The 17,156-nt window shown below is 36.6% G+C and overlaps 1 protein-coding gene across 6 annotated transcripts in view; it reads left to right on the top strand.

Annotated features, from left to right (window-relative positions):
* The window catches only part of CFAP99 (cilia and flagella associated protein 99), a 33,411-nt gene that overhangs the window by 3,370 nt on the left and 12,885 nt on the right, over positions 1 to 17,156 (top strand). For 3 of the 6 annotated variants that reach the window (XM_070751272.1, XM_070751268.1, XM_070751273.1), the window contains exons 5-16: positions 1,594 to 1,706; positions 2,014 to 2,182; positions 3,459 to 3,539; positions 5,069 to 5,137; positions 6,442 to 6,498; positions 7,531 to 7,622; positions 9,563 to 9,767; positions 9,952 to 10,093; positions 11,106 to 11,257; positions 12,362 to 12,567; positions 14,575 to 14,758; positions 16,489 to 16,918. In XM_070751272.1, coding sequence (XP_070607373.1) covers positions 1,594 to 1,706; positions 2,014 to 2,182; positions 3,459 to 3,539; positions 5,069 to 5,137; positions 6,442 to 6,498; positions 7,531 to 7,622; positions 9,563 to 9,767; positions 9,952 to 10,093; positions 11,106 to 11,257; positions 12,362 to 12,567; positions 14,575 to 14,758; positions 16,489 to 16,647 — 1,629 coding nt within the window. In that variant the 3' untranslated portion in view covers positions 16,648 to 16,918. Of the gene's footprint in view, positions 1 to 1,593; positions 1,707 to 2,013; positions 2,183 to 3,458; positions 3,540 to 5,068; positions 5,138 to 6,441; positions 6,499 to 7,530; positions 7,623 to 9,562; positions 9,768 to 9,951; positions 10,094 to 11,105; positions 11,258 to 12,361; positions 12,568 to 14,574; positions 14,759 to 16,488; positions 16,919 to 17,156 lie in introns of those variants that run through there. The other 3 variants (XM_070751274.1, XM_070751271.1, XM_070751270.1) reach the window with 2 other exon arrangements.

Raw genomic sequence — 17,156 nt, 5'->3', positions numbered from 1 at the left:
TTGATAGATATATAGACACATTCCTCATCTATTACAAAGCTATAAATGTATTCTGAATTTTTAAAAGGCAAGTTATTAAATTAACATATTTAACACAATAAAGGGTTGGCATCCAGTCTAAATGATAAGGCATGGCTTATAGGCTGCATAAAATGCTAAGACAAAGCCAAATTCCTTGGCACCATACATAAAGCCACTGTAACTACATTAGAAGAAAATCTAGGTATTAACAGTTGAAGATTATGCTACTTCTTATGAAGGCATTTTATCTATTTAGTAAAAAAAAAAAGCAACTACTTTATTTTCATCATTTAGAATCTTCCACTTAACATATTTTTGTGCCTTCCTTAAAATGAGAATACATTGCAATATACCCAGAAATGTATGTGTTGAAAGAAATTGAGCTTCAGTTCATGTGGTACTTGATTTTATGTGAAATTAAATAATGCATACTAAAATGCAAGCCAAAGCAAGTAGTCCTTGGGTTATCACCTTAATTCACACTGGAATTTATGCTGCTAAGTGAAGCAGAACATCACATTACTCCTCTGCTTAGCAAACAAATCCTGATAGTCTTCACTGCAACCATGAGAACGAGTGCTGCCTCCTTCTCTGCCCAGCCTCCTCCCCCTCCAGCGGAATGGGACTGAGATGAAGCCCTTCCTATCAGCTAGAGAAGGTCCACCAGTAGGGTTTAGGTTCATCCTCTGTTCACCTCCCCGCCTCATGCTGGCTGCCGTGCCTGTTGCTGCCCCCTACCGGCCTGACATCCAGTCACATAACCACCAAGACATGCTCACAAAACTGGTAGGGAAAAAGTTTTAGATTGTTTAGAGTGTTGTTTCTCTTCTGTCTGAGACATCTTAGCTTGTTCCCTCACTTGGAAGCCCTAGGTCCCCTCATTTAGAAGCCTCTAAACTATGGGATTGATAAATACTTTTCAGAATGAACTCTAATCTTCTAGAAGAAAATGACAGTTTCAGCCCAGAACACATAATCTCTGGCACTGAACAACCAGATAAGCCGATATTAACAACTAATAAACAATCAGAGAATACAGGTAATCCTCAATTTACAACAATTCTCTTCGTGACTGTTCAGAGTTACAACGGCAAGCAAACACCAGCTTCAGAGAACCCCAAAAGCTCCACATTGTTTAACCTACTGACAAGTACTTGTGTCAGGCTTCTATCACAATAGCAACACAGCATTTTCTTGCAGCAAACTTCCACCATTCTTATTGCTGTGTATTAGAAAACTGTAACACATTTCATTAAATCTTTGTATTATATTATTATTGCAATGATAAAAACATCCATAGTGTTTCTGCAGTTCTTGTACCAGACTGTAGTGTATACACTATTTTGGAGGTTCTGAAACTTTAGGGCATATTTGTAAAATATATGTACAGAGAAAAATGGGATTTCCAAAATATTTCCTCAATTCTAATGGAAAATACCTACTATGGTTATGTCTAGTGCTCTAGGTAATATGTCAATAGAAATTACTGTTAACTGTTGAAAATAGAAAATGTGATCTGATTTCAAAGCATTTTTTAAATTAAGCTTTCATTAATGCATGCAGTCTTTTCAGTTCCTTAGGTTCTTTTTCAATATGGTGAATTTGCAAACATGGATAAAAGATGAATGGAGTCAGATTTATGATTCGGTTTATGTAAATGAAAATTGGATTGAACCACTGGAAAAGTAAGAAATAGAAACTTTGTAAACATGCTTTCTTAGAAGTAATTCCCAATACATTGTTAGGAAATATTTATCAAAAATGTGCATGATTTCCTGTTTGAATGGAACTGCATCTTAAGTAATACTGTTCATTTGAATCTCTGCTCAATAGAGACTAGCACTGTTAATTATTTGTATTAGATTTCCAGTTCAGAAATGTTTAGATTCTATGAAATAATTAAAATTGCTTATACTAGTATTAATTAAGCAAATGGATCCTAAAGCCAAAAATAAAAATGCATTTTTATTTCCTTGTTTTGTTTCCTTTAAGATGGCAGCCAAAAATACAGGAATTGATCAATCAGATGGATAAGATTGAAGATAAACATGTTACTATAGTTTTAAAGAAGACTGAACCACATGAGTTTCACTTGACGGTCCCTAATCCACGAGCTATACTGATTCCAGAGCAAATTCCACAACAAGAGAAAACAAAACCTGTGAGTTTTGTATTTTTCTATCCCCAAAAAACCCCTGATTGATTTTTGAAAATACAATATTTGAATCCCAAAGAATTAATTTTAAAAAACCCTTAATCTTCAGCTTTAAAATGCAAATATTTTGTAAAAGAACTTCCTTCAACTTGGATTCCTTTTAGGCCAAGTAGCCTACCTTTTGGGCACTAGGGATCAGTTCCATAGAGAGAGGTTTTTCCGTGGACCAGAGCGGACATGGTTTCACATGCTGCCTGAATCCTATGGATGGGGCTTCACTTGTTTGTGGGCCCAGTTTCTGGCCTGCTAAGGCCTGCTGCTAGTCCATAGACTGGAATTTGGAGACTCCTCTGTTGAATAACTGAAGAAGGAAGAATTATGTGCTGACATAAATATGTGTAATAACATTAGTACTATGTAAGATTGATTAATGTAGAAAATACCATTTGTATTAATATTATTTTTGTATTAATATGAAGGGCACCCAGGCGCCTCACTGTCCGTTTAATAATATTGATATATATTTTTAGAAAATAAAAAACTTGACTTAAAAAAGGCTTTAGACCTACTCATCAATAGTATTAGTGAAGGAAAGTGGTACATACAGTATCTACAGTTACCTTTGCTCCTGCAGAATACAAGTATTCTCTTTAGCAACTACAATTGGGACAGGGTACTGTATCATTAAGCAAAGTGGTTGCTAAGTGGGAAATTGTATGACTACACTACAACTATGCTTTTCTTTTCTCTATTCCCTCCCTCCCTCAAGCCCATGCATTTTGGAATGCTCACCCTGGCAATGGAATAATTAGCAAAAAAGGTGATTATCCACTGGAGGGAAAGAGATGACAAGAGTAAGCAGGCACACAGTGGAGAACACACACTAAAAGCAGTGTGCTAGGAGCTACAAGCACACTATGTAAACAGCCTGGTGTATTCTCTATTGCAGTGTTTCCCAACCTTGGCAACTTGAAGATATTTGTACTTCAACTGGTTGAAGTCCAGATATCTTCAAGTTGCCAAGGTTGGGAAACACTGCTCTATTGTATGCTTACTTACTCTCTTACAATACGTTCTTCTCTAACTCACTGCATTACAAGTGGGGAGGAGAAAGACTGCTTGACCTATTCTTTTTCCCTCCAGAATAGACAGATACTGTAATAAATCTGAGCTTCGGCCATAAAGCTATTTTTTTCCAGCACCGTCATATCTGAATGTTTACCGTATAAAGCAGTTGCTAGTAATGACTATCTATAGATTATGTCTGTGTATTTATGCTCAGGTTCCCAAGACTACTTACAAACCACCTAGAATGAAGCAGCAACTAGACATGATCAAACTGAAGAATCGCCAGCAAGCAGAGGCAAGTTTTGAATTTTAATAATTTATTTCACTATATTTTCTGGAATTTATCTACCCATATTTGTGGTCTTTTGAGATATCCATGTGGTTTCCACGGAATTGCTGAGAAGTCATAATTGTATCATAATTAACCGCTTGTATTTGAATAATTGCTTTTCAGGTTTCTGCCCCAGATTCCTATTTATGTGATAGTTGATTAAACACTTCTGCTATATATTTTTACCATTTGTAAAAAGGCTAAGACACCCAATTAGGCAAAAAAATGGCAGGAGAACACCAGTCCATTCTAGATGAGTTCCTCATTGTAGGGGGGAGGGTCCACCTCATTATCATCTTGGGGATTAGATTATTCTCCATATAGGGAATATGACCTTCAAGTTGGAGTTATCTGCATGCAACAATGTTATCTAGGTTTATTACTATTATTGTTGTTGTTGCTGTTGCTGTTGCTATTTAATATTATTATTTGTGAAATATGTACGAGATAGTAGATATTGGTATAAACATAAACATTAGCAAAGTAGGTAAATTAGGCAATAGGACACTAGGACAGGGACGGTAGGCAAAATGGTGCGCTAATGCATGCCCCTTACAGACCTGTTAGGAATGGGGTGAGGTCAACTGTAGACAGTCTAAGGTTAAAGATTTTGGGGTTTGGGGAAGAAACCTCAGAGTCAGGTAGTACATTCCAGGCATTGATCATTCTGTTGCTAAAGTCGTATTTTCTGCAGTTGAGTTTGGAGTGGTTAACACTAAGTTTGAATCGATTGTGTGCTCCTGTATTGTTGTGGTTGAAGCTGAAGAAATCATTGACAGGTAAATGATTTTGTGAACTACATTTAGGTCAGGTCAAAGGTGATGAAATTCTAGGCTATCTAAGCCCAAAATTTCAAGTCTGGTGGAATAAGGTATTCTGTTGCAAGCAGAGGAGTGGAGGACTCTTGTGAAATATTTTTGGATGATTGTATTGATATCCGATAAGCAGTGCGGGCTCCAGACAGACAAGCTGTATTCAAGAATTGGTCTAGCAAATATTTTGTATGCTCTAGTGTAACTGACCAAACTAATCAGTTTCAGGAGAAACTCTTGGAGCACATCTTCATTAGTAATATGGTCAAAATAGCGAATCCTTAGGATTCAGCAAAGGCTTATTTATTGGTTTGTTAATGTTGGCTGACACCTTCCAAGTTTCACTGGCATTAATGGCTCCTGGAATCACTATAAAGTTGAGGGAAAAGGTTTAAGTTTCAGTGATATAGACAACAAGCACATTTTATTCATCTGAAAAACAGCTGTTGCTTTTACAGTGCTGAGAGAGAGAGAAAGAGGAAGGGAAAGATGGAGAGAAGGAGAGGGGGAGAGAGATTAATAGGTTATTTGTTTTTGTACATTAAAGAATAAACATTAAATTTCTGGGCAAAGAATTAATGGCATTAGTCAATCAATTGTTATTATGGTCACGTACCAGCACTGAATTAATGGCATTGAAATTACATTTCATTTATTTATGAAATTTATATTTTCTTTTAGGGAGTGCTGCTAGAAGCAAACATTAATCAATTCAGCTGTGCAGCCCCAGTGTTTGATTACAGATGTTATGTAAGTAAAACAGAAATCAAGAAATGAATGTAATTATGAGTAAATGGAAGAACAGAAAGTAATGTTATAAGATTTATTCATTGTAATTTTATTTTTAAATAATTTTGAATTTTATTGTATCGATATTTGATATTGTTAATGATTTGCAGCATAGGCTATGAGTTCACTTTTAATGCTGACAAAATTGGAAGTTGTTTAGCAATTGCATAACAGCACATAAGTTTTGTGTTGTTGCTATTATTTATATTTATAGATGGCCAGAGTCTTGGTAGTTTGCTGGTAAAGAAAAGAACTAATCAGTATTAGTAATAACAAGTGACAATAAATTATGGAAGCCTGTAAATTTTTAATTTTCCTCATGAAATAAGAGTCAAATTCTGAGTTTAAATCTGTAATAGCTGTGTAATGCTCATAGACTTTTTCACAGTTAAATTTTGGAATAAAAATAAATTTTAATAATGACAGAATCTTCCCTGACACCAGCCTTTCCCCCCCAAAATTTTCCAAAATCATGTGCAAAATGTGGTAAATTATGATTGACTGAAAAAGGCATCTTGTTATCTTTCATTAATTTGTTTTTTTAATATACAAACACTTCTTTGTATCAGGCGGGGTTTTTTCCCCTTAAGAAACTCCTATGCAGGTCTTATATTCATTTTATATGCACTGCAATGAATAAGCATGTTATTTTATTTTTTATTTTAGTACCTTTGAGATGTAACTACAATTTTGAAAAATGTGTCTTCCAATAAGGGAGGGCTGTATTTGCATGAAAAAACTTTCTTGCCATTTTACATCTTTATTATCAATTAAATTATCCTGGTCAATGTCAAGGATTTATAATAGAATTTTTCATTCTGGGTCTCCTTTAATTTACCTTCCTTTATTTTCTACTATTTATCCAATTTATAATTAGCAAATTTTTACATAATTTGCATAATAAATGCATATCTCAAAGGTGCTTTTCAATTCAATTCAATTTATTAGATTTGTATGCCGCCCCTCTCTGAAGACTCGGGGCGGCTCACAACAACGATAAAAACAATATTATAATGGCACAAATCTAATATTACAAATAACTAAAAACCCTATCATAATTAAAAAACCAAACAGCTTTTCACTTACTTTTTTCCATTGTTTTTCCCCTCAAAGTTCAGTTGCCTTTTGAAAAGCACCTTTGTGACAACCGTGACCTGGATGACTGAGAATCTCCATGGACAATCAAATGCCTAATTTAATTTTGAAATGTGCTTTTTTCAGTAGAATAAGTTATATAATAAAGTTACAATATTTTTTACTTATAGATGAAGGCAGCCAGAATCCCTGTTGAAAAATTTGAGGCCCAGAAGATCAGGTTCAAGGTAAGGAGAAACTGTGGGTAGCATAATGTTTTAAATTGGTGAGTTTCAAAAAAGGGAAAGAGAAGTGAGGACAGGTAGAGAAAAGAAAAAGAAGCATTGACTTCTGACTCTCTTTTGCAATAGAATAGAATAGAATAGAATAACAGAGTTGGAATGGACCTTGGAGGTCTTCTAGTCCAACCCTCTGCTTAGGCAGGAAGCCTTATTCCCTTTATGACAATCCTATGTACGCCACGCGGACCCATGTCACCTGGCAAGTGTGGCATCACCTGTTCCTCTTCTAGTTTCTGGTGCGCATGCACATGTGACAATCAGCTGGCCTTTGTGCGTGTGGAAGTGCTGGAAATGCGAAGAGCTGGCCTTCCATTTTCCTGCGTGAGCATGTGCCTGCTGGCTGATTCTCGCACACACAAGCGCACCAGTAACCGGAAGACTAGCTGGCTGGTGTGCATGTGCGCATTGGAAACCTGAAGCTCATTTTCCGGCATGCGCATGCCCCCTGGGCAGCTCCTCTTCTGGGTTGCGTCCCAGATGAGCGTATGCACATCCATGAGGTATTGGAACACTGCTATCGTGTCACCCCTGGTTCTTCTTTTCCTCAAACTGGACATATCCAGTTCCAGCAACAGTTCTTTATAAGTTTTAAAGGCCCCTAATCACCTTTGTTGTTTTTGTCTGCACTCTTTCTAGAGTCTCAACATCTTTTTTATATCGTGGCGACCAAAATTGGATGCAGTATTCCAATTGGTTGCCACAAAGAAGAGGGAGTTCTGCAGAACACTTGAGGGGACTTCAGTTAATTGGCCCCTAGTGCGCTCTCTCTCTCGCTCTCAGATTTTGTACATTAGATACTATACAACATATTATCAACTATCTTTTAACCAACTAAAAGAATCCAAATAACAATTTAAAAAGTAATTATGGAATATGGTACTGTTATATCAGTGGTAGACTATTAAAAGTTTCTCTTCTGCAATTTTGCTTCTAAAAATATTTATGCATTAATAAATGTTTATGCATTAATTTATCCAGCAGACTGAAAATACTCCTGTTAAGCTAAATACAGCAGCAATCTTAAGAGAAGGTGTTCTGTACCAAAAAAAAGTGGAACAGGAGCTTCAGAGGTGTGTAACCTGCTGTGTCAGATTTTGATGGTGTTTTTATGTCTTCTAAAGGTCTGTTTTGCACTAAAGGAAATTAAGATACTATCTATTGTTTAGAATAAAATTATTCTCCTCTCTTTCAAAACATAAAAGATTCCAAGGATTATTAATAAAGGCCAGGCTATGCTAACTGAAACATATTAATAGTTGTAGGAATTTTGAATAAGAACATAAGAAGAATGTTCAGCTACCTTCAGAATTGGAGATAAGTGTTGCTGAAGAACCGTTGGAGCCTGTTCCCAATGTCAGGAGAAGGGAACAGAGGTCAACACAAGGGATGCTGAATATCCCAACCATAGGGAATAAATAGGAGCAAATGGGGAATGGTGTTTGCAGGAGACAATTTATTAGTGTGAAGGTTTGCTTATCTGAGGGACTCCTTGCCAAGCATTTCCTTGTACAATGTTGCATCTGGAAGCTATCAGTCTGGTAACAATCCAAGGATTGATAAAGTCTGTAGTTGCAAGACTGTTTGCCGGGACTTTTCTGGATCTGAATGCTAAGAATTTACATTAACCAAATAAAAAGGGGGTTTTGGGGGGGACAAGGGTCTGTTTTGTGATTTGGCAAAGCCTAGATCAGAACAGCAATCTCCAGGAATCTATGGTACATAAAGATAGAAACCTAGAATTAGAAAATTGACAGCAGAACCTAGTTGTTCATCGAGTCTACCCTTTGAGTTTTCTGGTTTTAAAATGTATTTATTTATTATTTTACTCTTTTATTTCATTTAAAAAAAATTTGTTGGGTGATAGACGTGTTTATTCCAGACAACTTTGTTACTGATGATTGACGAACTACCTCCACTGAAAGTTGATTCCAGGCTTAGGATATAAGAACCAGATTTGTGTTTCTCAACAGTTGTAATTTTAAAAAGTATACTTGTGTGTGAGACTGGAGATAATGAACATTTGTACAAGCTTCAGGTCAACTGTGAAATCAATTTACCATGCTAGAAATCACAACAGAGTGACCGAGAATCTCCATAGACATTTTTCAAATAGTGGCATACCATTGCCTTTTTCAAGAAGATAGATACCACTCCTTCATTTAAAGAGGCACCAATGACCTCCCAAATCCAGTCATTCCTAAAGAAGCCAGATTTGGCAAGGATCCAGCCCACCATACACCAAGACCCAGCTTTTTTACTTGCTTTCTTGACTGTCTGTCTGTCTTTCCCTCTATCTTCTATCTGTCTGCCATCTGTCCATCCATCCATCCATCCAATCTATCTATCACCAACCTAATGAGACATAGTAAAAGAGAGTCTAGAAATAAAAATTAAAATAAGCAAGTAGTAAGAGACTGATCTAGATGAATTCAGATCATTGGAACCTGATGGATTGCATCCCAAAATTCTAAAGAAACTTGCAGATGCTGAGAACCATTGTACCACATCTTTCAAAGATCCTGGAGCATTGGGTAAGGACTACATGTTGAGTACAGTTTGTCAGCCTGTTACAAATCCATCTGGTAGTGATGCTATCTATCTCACATTGATTTTAATTCATCAAGAAGTAGATTGTGGTCTATTTTGTCAAACTCCTCCCAAGTATATTATGTCCACAGCATTTTTCTGGTCCATTAATTAATCACTTTGTCAAAGAAGGAAAAAAGATTTGTTTGACATGATCTACCCATGTTGGCTTCTGGTTATAATTTTGCTTGCTTCCAGCTGTTGGGTGAAAAAAGCTTATTTCTCAACCTAAAAGAGAGGCAGACAACTTACCTAGTGGCTACTTTTAGGGTATTTGGTTGATATTTGTCTAGGAAAAAAGGCAAATGCCCAGGAAACAAGAGGCAGAAGCGAGATGAGCCACAGGCTTCCATTTATAACTATTCTAGCCTTCACATAGGAGAGCAGTGTTTGTACTGTTTCCCTGTTTTAATTTTTATTATAGAATTCAAGATCTTCTCAGAGGAGCACAAGATCCATCAAAATTTCTGGAATGGCAACAGCAATTGAGTGAGAAAGAGTTGACCCAAGAGCTGACAGAAGCAGAATGTAGGAAACTACAAGGAAAGCTAAGCTATGAGGAAGCTATTTTGGCACGCCAATATTGCATTCAGGAAAAGAAAAAAAATGCTGAACAGAAGAGAGAAGAGGTACTGAATGTTCTTCAGATTTTATATGGGTTTGAGTTGGACCTGTGGGTTATAGATTATAGATACATTATTAAATTATAGATAAATGTATTTGACAGAAAAAGGGGTTTAAGTAGATTTATTTATTTTATTTACTATTTACACCTACAGTATTTGATTACTCGGAATTATTTTTGGATTTTAGAAAGCAGAAATGCATCTCCAGCTTGAAGAAAGATGCCTTCAGGAAAGGAAGGAAAAGCAAAAAAAGGCACAGCAAGTGGCAGAGGGACATAAAAATGTGAAGCAAGCACAAATGAAACTCCAAAAATGCAAACAGCAAATAGGTATTAAGAGTGACAGATCTAGAGACTTTTAACAAAGTTATTTAGGAACTGGAGCATTTATGAACTTGAAAGAAATTATTAAAGTGTCATTTCATAAGCTTTCTTCTTGTAGAGCAGTAGCAACGAGATTTGGTGGGAAATTTATCATTATCTTCTCCGTCATAATCAGGCCATGCCGTAGTGGCCTTGAAATTTTCCACTGCTGCCCCCTTCTGCAGGGAGGCTCGATATATTGGAATAATCCATCTCAACAACCAGTGGATCCTCTCTGGCTTCAGAGTGTAATGCAGGATAGCTGGAGGATGTCTGCTTTGGAGGCTTTAGATTCTCTTTGATGTCTGTGGATTCTTTTTCCTTCAGTTCTTCTTCAAGAAGGATTTATAGTATTTTTAAGGGAGAGATTTCCCTTTACATAATAAATTACTCCAGAGCTCGAGGTAGAGCACCTAGAATTCGCTTCGGCACATGCACAATCCCAGCTATCTTATTTGAGAAGACAAATTAAAATGAGAAAAATCATTAGTTTCAGAGATTGAACTAGAAAGTGCTAGATCTACCTAAAAGCTTTATCATCACCAGTGTATAAGCCTCTGAAATTTTTCTTTAAAACAGCTCTTGAATACGTCCGAATGTAAGAGATTTCTAGATAGATTTCATTCTATTCAAAATGGATTCCCTCAGCTCCCTGGAAGGGGTTTAATCTGTAGAATCCCTTAATGACCCTAAACAATTAAAGAAACTACTACCCTTATGGCGTCTATAGATGTCATCTGCAGGAATGGGATGGGATGGAATACAGATCTGTTTTTTGGGGTCTATGTTGATGACATTGTCCCTGACCCAGAGATTCAAGTTTCAGTAGCAAGAGCTCTTTGAAAAGGTATTCTCTGCTTACTGAGACCTCCAATTACCATTTACACAAGAATTCACTCTATTTGCAAATCATTTCTGTATTTACTTTTCTTTGGTAATAGTATTTTGGTAAAATTTATATCTTTTTCTGCTTTTCTAGTTCAAGAGGTATCTAAAAAAAGCCAGGACTTATTACTTCAGGCTTTAAAAGATGAAGAAGAGAAATATAAAAAAAGATATGAACTGATTCAGCAAATCAGAGCTATAGAATATGTACCATTCCTGAATAATAGATTTATTGACTTAACCAAGGTAAACGTATAATAAAATATTATGGATAAGCCAACAGTGGATTAGAAAAAGAAGATCTTTTGTTTATTGTAACTTATGAATCCTATCTTAAAACTTCTGGAAAAAAAATATCTATTAATTTTTCCAGAGTTTTAGAAACCATTGTTACAATGTTGGATAGAATTGCTAGAAATGATCTAGCCATTTTTTTGTGAGCATCTTGTGGTTGAGTGTAATTTTTTATGACAGGAATATGAAATTTGCAGTATTTTGAATACTTTCTGGCAATCCACCTTTCTTAAACTTTTATTCTTGATAATTTGTTCCTTCCAAATTGTCAGGAAAGAAGATTAAAATAATGCCCCATTTAGTTCAGTATCATGTATCTTGACTTGTTTTACTAATAAGATGTTTGTTTGTGTTCATTCATAATATTAAGCCCTGAGGTCCATTGGCCATACATTCTTTTGGTCCTCACATCTGATTCTAAATACTGGGAGCCAAGAAAGTAGTGCTTGCTATATACCAGGGGTCCTCAAACTTGGCAACTTTAAGACTTGTGGACTTCAACTCCCAGAATTCTCCAGCCTGCTATGCTGGCTAGAGAGTTCTGGGAGTTGAAGTCCAAAAATCTTAAATTTGCCAAGTTTGAAGACCTCTGCTATATACTTTTCCCCATTGAAAATCTAAAATAATCCACACATTGCTGCTCTTTACCTTGATTATTTTTGTTTCTACTTCAGTTCTCAAAAATATTATATGTGAACGCAGTATTCTTGTTTTATTTGGTAACAGTAACAGACACAAACTTTATATAAATAAATACATTTTACATCTATATTTACAACAGACAAGATAGGCTGACTGGAGCATTATGAGGTAAATTCTCAGGATATGCAGAAGAAAAAGGCAGGAAAAACGGGAAACTCCCCCACTACTCCCACAGTAGCCAATCACAGAGCAGATTGCCTCACATAGGAGTCAGCACTCTCCAACCAATCAAGCACAACTGTACAACCTCATTTCTCTAGCCACTAAATCTATTTTTTTTGGGTCTACATGTGGACTCTGAGGTAAATTAAGATACAACAGAAATATGGTATTTCTGCTTTCCCCCCGCCACAGACTGCTAACCATGGGGTACTTGGTGAGATGTCAATTGTGGAACTTCAGGAACGTTTAGCTTTGCTGAAAAAATCTCAGCAAAAAGCAGAAGAAGACAAGAGGGATCTGATAATCCATGAAAAACATGCGAAGGAACAACTCCTTTTGGATAAATTGGATCAAATCTGTATGTTCAGAGAACAATTTGGCAGAGCAGCTGCATTAAAGTTAGTTTGAAATACGATAATATTTCTCCAGACTCCACTGTTTAAACTATGCCATTATTTATGATGAAACGCAGGCCATAAAAGTGTGCACACTAAATTTATCTAATATTATCGTAGACAAAGTGTACAAATTCAGTTGAAAAAAAATGAAAATCCTTTAGGTGGAAAAATAACAGTAAAACATACAATAATCTGATTGCATAAGTACATACCTTCTTAGAAATAAGTATGTGACTGTGTTCAGAATTAACCAATATTAAATAGTAGTCAGCCTGCTTATCAATTAAAGGAGCTCTGACAAACCCACTGTTCAGCTGCTGTACAGTGGAACCCCGACATAAGAGCTGCTCTACTTAAGAGCAACTCGAGATAAGAGCTGGGAGGGGAGAGATATTTTTGTTCTACTTACAAGCCCAAATTCGAGATACAAGCGCCAAGGAGCTGTCTCCTGAAGCCGAACGCTAACTTCCGCGTTCGGCTTCAGGAGACAGCTGCGAAGCGGCGCGCGTGTTTTAAAAGGTTGCAGCCGGCCTGGGGGGCTCGGGGGGGTGCTTGCAGCTTTCTTTCTTGCTCTTTTTCTTTCTCTCTTTTACCTTCCCTTCCTCTATTTCTTCTTTTCTTTCTCCTTCCCACCTTCTTCCCTCCCTCCCTCCCTTCACTCATTCCTCTCTTACTCTCCCCTTTCATAAGTTTCCTTGCTTCCTTCCTCTGTTCCTGTCCCTTCCCCCTTTCTTTCTTTCTTTCTTTCTTTCTTTCTTTCTTGCTCTTTTTCTTTCTCTCTTTTACCTTCCCTTCCTCTATTTCTTCTTTTCTTTCTCCTTCCCACCTTCTTCCCTCCCTCCCTCCCTTCACTCATTCCTCTCTTACTCTCCCCTTTCATAAGTTTCCTTGCTTCCTTCCTCTGTTCCTGTCCCTTCCCTCTTTCCTTCCTTCCCACCCTCCGTCCATTCATTCACCCATTCCTCTCTTGATCGCTTAAAGCCGGTCCCTGGTGCAAAAAGGGTTGGAGACCTCTGTTCTACAGGATTGGGTGGCAGAGAAGTTGAACATATGTAAATTTAAAAGTTTAAGAAAGTTTACAAGTTAAGTGAAAGAAACTTCATTATTCATTTATATGTACATGTACATTTCTTCATTAAAAACATGTCTTTCTGCATAATTTAGACCAACTTTGTGAGTTTTTTGAGGGCTGGAACCAATAAAAATTATTTACATTAATTCCTATGGGGAAAAGTCGTTCGAGATAAGAGCTGCTCGACTTAAGAGCCCAGGTCCGGAACGAATTAAACTCGTATCTCGAGGTACCACTGTAGTAGGATTTACTAGGTCATTCACTTGGTTGCCTCTTACAGCAAAAGCCCTGGTCTGCAAAGAGCTTAGAAAGCATCAAAGTGATCTCATTATTGGAAGGTATCAGCCACTAGAAAGATACAGCTCTATTTTTTCAGCACCATTGTAACTTTGCTTGCTAAGCAAATGGTCATAAATCAATGGCTATTTGTATATTAGATGAATCCGAATTTCAACGGATACTCTGAATTAGCACCCAGCTTTAGGAATTGGTTTAAGTTTCTTGCGATTGATCAGATTGCTGTACAGTTTGAAGTTATGTAACCTGAAAAATAATCTCAACTAATGTACTATTTATTGCTAGCTTTTTTATGGTGGGAAAAATGGGGAGATAACAATTTTGCTGTTGTAACTGATTCAAAAGAAGTATATAAGAATTCCATTAAGTCTAAGACATTCCTGCTGTGCTTTTTAAGGAAATCGGAACTCTCTGCCAGGGATTACAGGTCTACAATTTTAATTCCTTTTAATTTATTTGTGAAGAAATAAGAGCACAATTTAGCTGGATGCATATCTCATAACTCCTTTTGTTTAGAATGGAACCATGCATGAATGTGTATTTTTCTTTTTGTATGACTTTCCTATTAAGTTGTAATTAAGTCATTGTTTCTGGATCACAACTAATTGCAAAGTATTATTTATTACATCATTTTTTAGACAGGAGGAGAAGAAAACAAAGCTGCCGCCTCGTGAAACCATTTTAAAAGAGGAACAAGTTTTAGATCTACAGAAAAAAATTATGGAAAAGTCTACTGAACGTAAAATACAATCTGAATGTTTAAAAACTGAATTTCTGAAGCCTAGTGAAAAATTAAAACAAAGTCAAAGGAAGTCAGATAAAGTAAGGGAAAAAAATAATGCTTTATTTTGCATTTTATAAACCAATCAGACTGTCCTCTCATGATTTCATGGGTACCCTGACTAGGGAGAACATGATTACATATCTTTTTTTCAAGTTTGATGTTTGTCTGAAAAGGAAATCTTAGTGACTGAAATCTTAGTGGTGAGTGGCCATGGGTCTTCCTAGGCATGCCCATATTTCTCCAACACTTCACGGTCTGCATTGGCTGCTGATTGGTTTCTGGACACAATTCAGAGTGTTGGTTAGGCATCGGACCAGACTACTTGCGGGACTGCCTTCTGCATGAATCCAGCGACCAGTTAGGTCCCACAGCGTCAGCCTTCTCCAGGTCCCATCAATTTGGCAATATCGTTTGGCGGGACCTAGGAGGAGAATCTTCTCTGTGTGGGCTTCGGACCTCTAGAATCAGCTCCCCCCAGAAATTTATACTGCCCCCACCCTCCTCTCCTTCCATCTAAAGACTCATTTATGCTGCCAGGCCTGGGCGATTAGACCCTAGCCCCTGGCCGACGAATGATTGTATGGTTGCTGTACGAATGGGTGTGATTGATTTTAATATAACGGGATTTTAGATAGCTTATGTAATTTTAATTTAATTTAACTTTTTATATGTTGTAGGCCGCCCTGAGTCCTCGGAGAGGGGCAGCGTAGAAACCCAATTAATAATTTATTTTTATTATTTATTATTTGGATTTGTATGCCGCCCCTCTCCGAAGACTCGGGGCGGCTCACAACAAGTGAAAAAACAATCCAATACATAATAAATAAATAAATAAATATCCATTTGCATGAGGAACTTCAGAGAAAGGGGTCTAAGATTATATTTGCAGACTCATCTTCACAAGGAACTTCATGGCATCACTTAACTATTTTTTGTGGGATGTGTCTACATTACTTTGATCTCATTCTAAGCTCATTGTTGAGATAACCTAGTCCAGGTATAGGCAAAATTGGCTCTTCTATGACGTGGGCTTCAACTCCCAGAATTCCTGAGCTAGCATGGATTGGCTCAGGAATTCTGGGAGTTGAAGTTCACAAATCATAGAAGAGCCAACTTTGCCTACCCCTGACCTAGTCCAGTGCTTATCTGTTTCAGATTGGAAGTGGCATTTCCTTTTTTTTAATGTGGAATGTCAAAGGGGGCAATCTAGTGCATGTAGAATTGAAGCAGAGTGTTAGCAAATGTTGAATTTTTTAGTATCTTTCAAAAAAAAATCCTGACCCCTCTGATCATTTTGATCTGAGAAGTTCAGTCTATGGAACTTTATTTTAATTGGCTTTCCTAAAAGTGATAAAGCAAGGGGAATAATACAGGGATTGAAAGATTCAAGTTCTTCCTGTCATTCAAATACCTAGGAAATATTTGGAATACCAAATACAAGCTCCCATAGATAGCTTGATGAAGGGCCATATAAAAGGGTTATTTTTTCTTGTATCTTCCCAATCTTTTCCAAGTTTCACTGAGACTTTGTAGTCAAACTTTTATCAGTTGATCTAGGTGCAGGATCCTAGGGGTGTATTAACAAACCTTAGAGATGTTGAAGGAAATCCTACTGGTGTATTGTGGGGCACCTCAATCAGCATTGTGGACCACGTGTGACATCTGGATGATCTTTAAGAACAGCCTCATGTAGAGCATGTCGCAATGATCATTTGCGTTTGAACACATTTGAATTGATATTACCATACTCTATATTTTGCTTTCACAGAAATCTCGAGGAGAGGATCACTGGAAGAAATTTGAAGAAAGTCGACAAAAGCAATTTAAAATGCTTCAGCCTGGTCTTGTGTCTAGAGATACTGCTCAAAAAATGATAGTAAATGAAGCTCTGAGAACTGGAACCAATGCTTGTATATTAAGAAGTTAGACAAAATTGTTTCTAGACATACTACTCTTATTAGGTATTTATTACTAACATGACTCAATTCCTGATTTCATGAACTATTTTATATTTTAGATACGACTATTAACTGGCAGCTGTTTTTGGTTCATGTATGTTGGAATTATATAATGCTTTTAAAAACATTTTTAGCTATTATGCTAGTTTTCAAAACAACTATGGAACATTTTAAATAAATTATGATATTTTTCAAGTAAATAAAAAGGGAGACAAATAAATGCCTTTTAATATTTTAAAATAGCTTTTTTTATTTAAGCAAAGATATTTCAGATGAATTTCTTCAGTGATTTTTACATTATGAGGGCTGTTAGTATTGTATAATTGTATATTATTCAATATAATGTGCAGTTTTTGAATATCAGAATTTTCTATAGTCCCATCCCTCTGGAATATTCTCCAAAATGTTAGGATGACCCTGAACTTGGTCTTTTTGTAAGGCTGTGAAGAGTTGGTTGTGTTACTTGGGCCTGGGGACC

The sequence above is a fragment of the Erythrolamprus reginae genome, chromosome 4 (genome assembly GCF_031021105.1).
Source record: "Erythrolamprus reginae isolate rEryReg1 chromosome 4, rEryReg1.hap1, whole genome shotgun sequence".
Taxonomy (NCBI): domain Eukaryota; kingdom Metazoa; phylum Chordata; class Lepidosauria; order Squamata; family Dipsadidae; genus Erythrolamprus; species Erythrolamprus reginae.
Note: the sequence above shows the minus strand (reverse complement) of the source record. Positions and strands in the feature narration are given on the sequence as shown.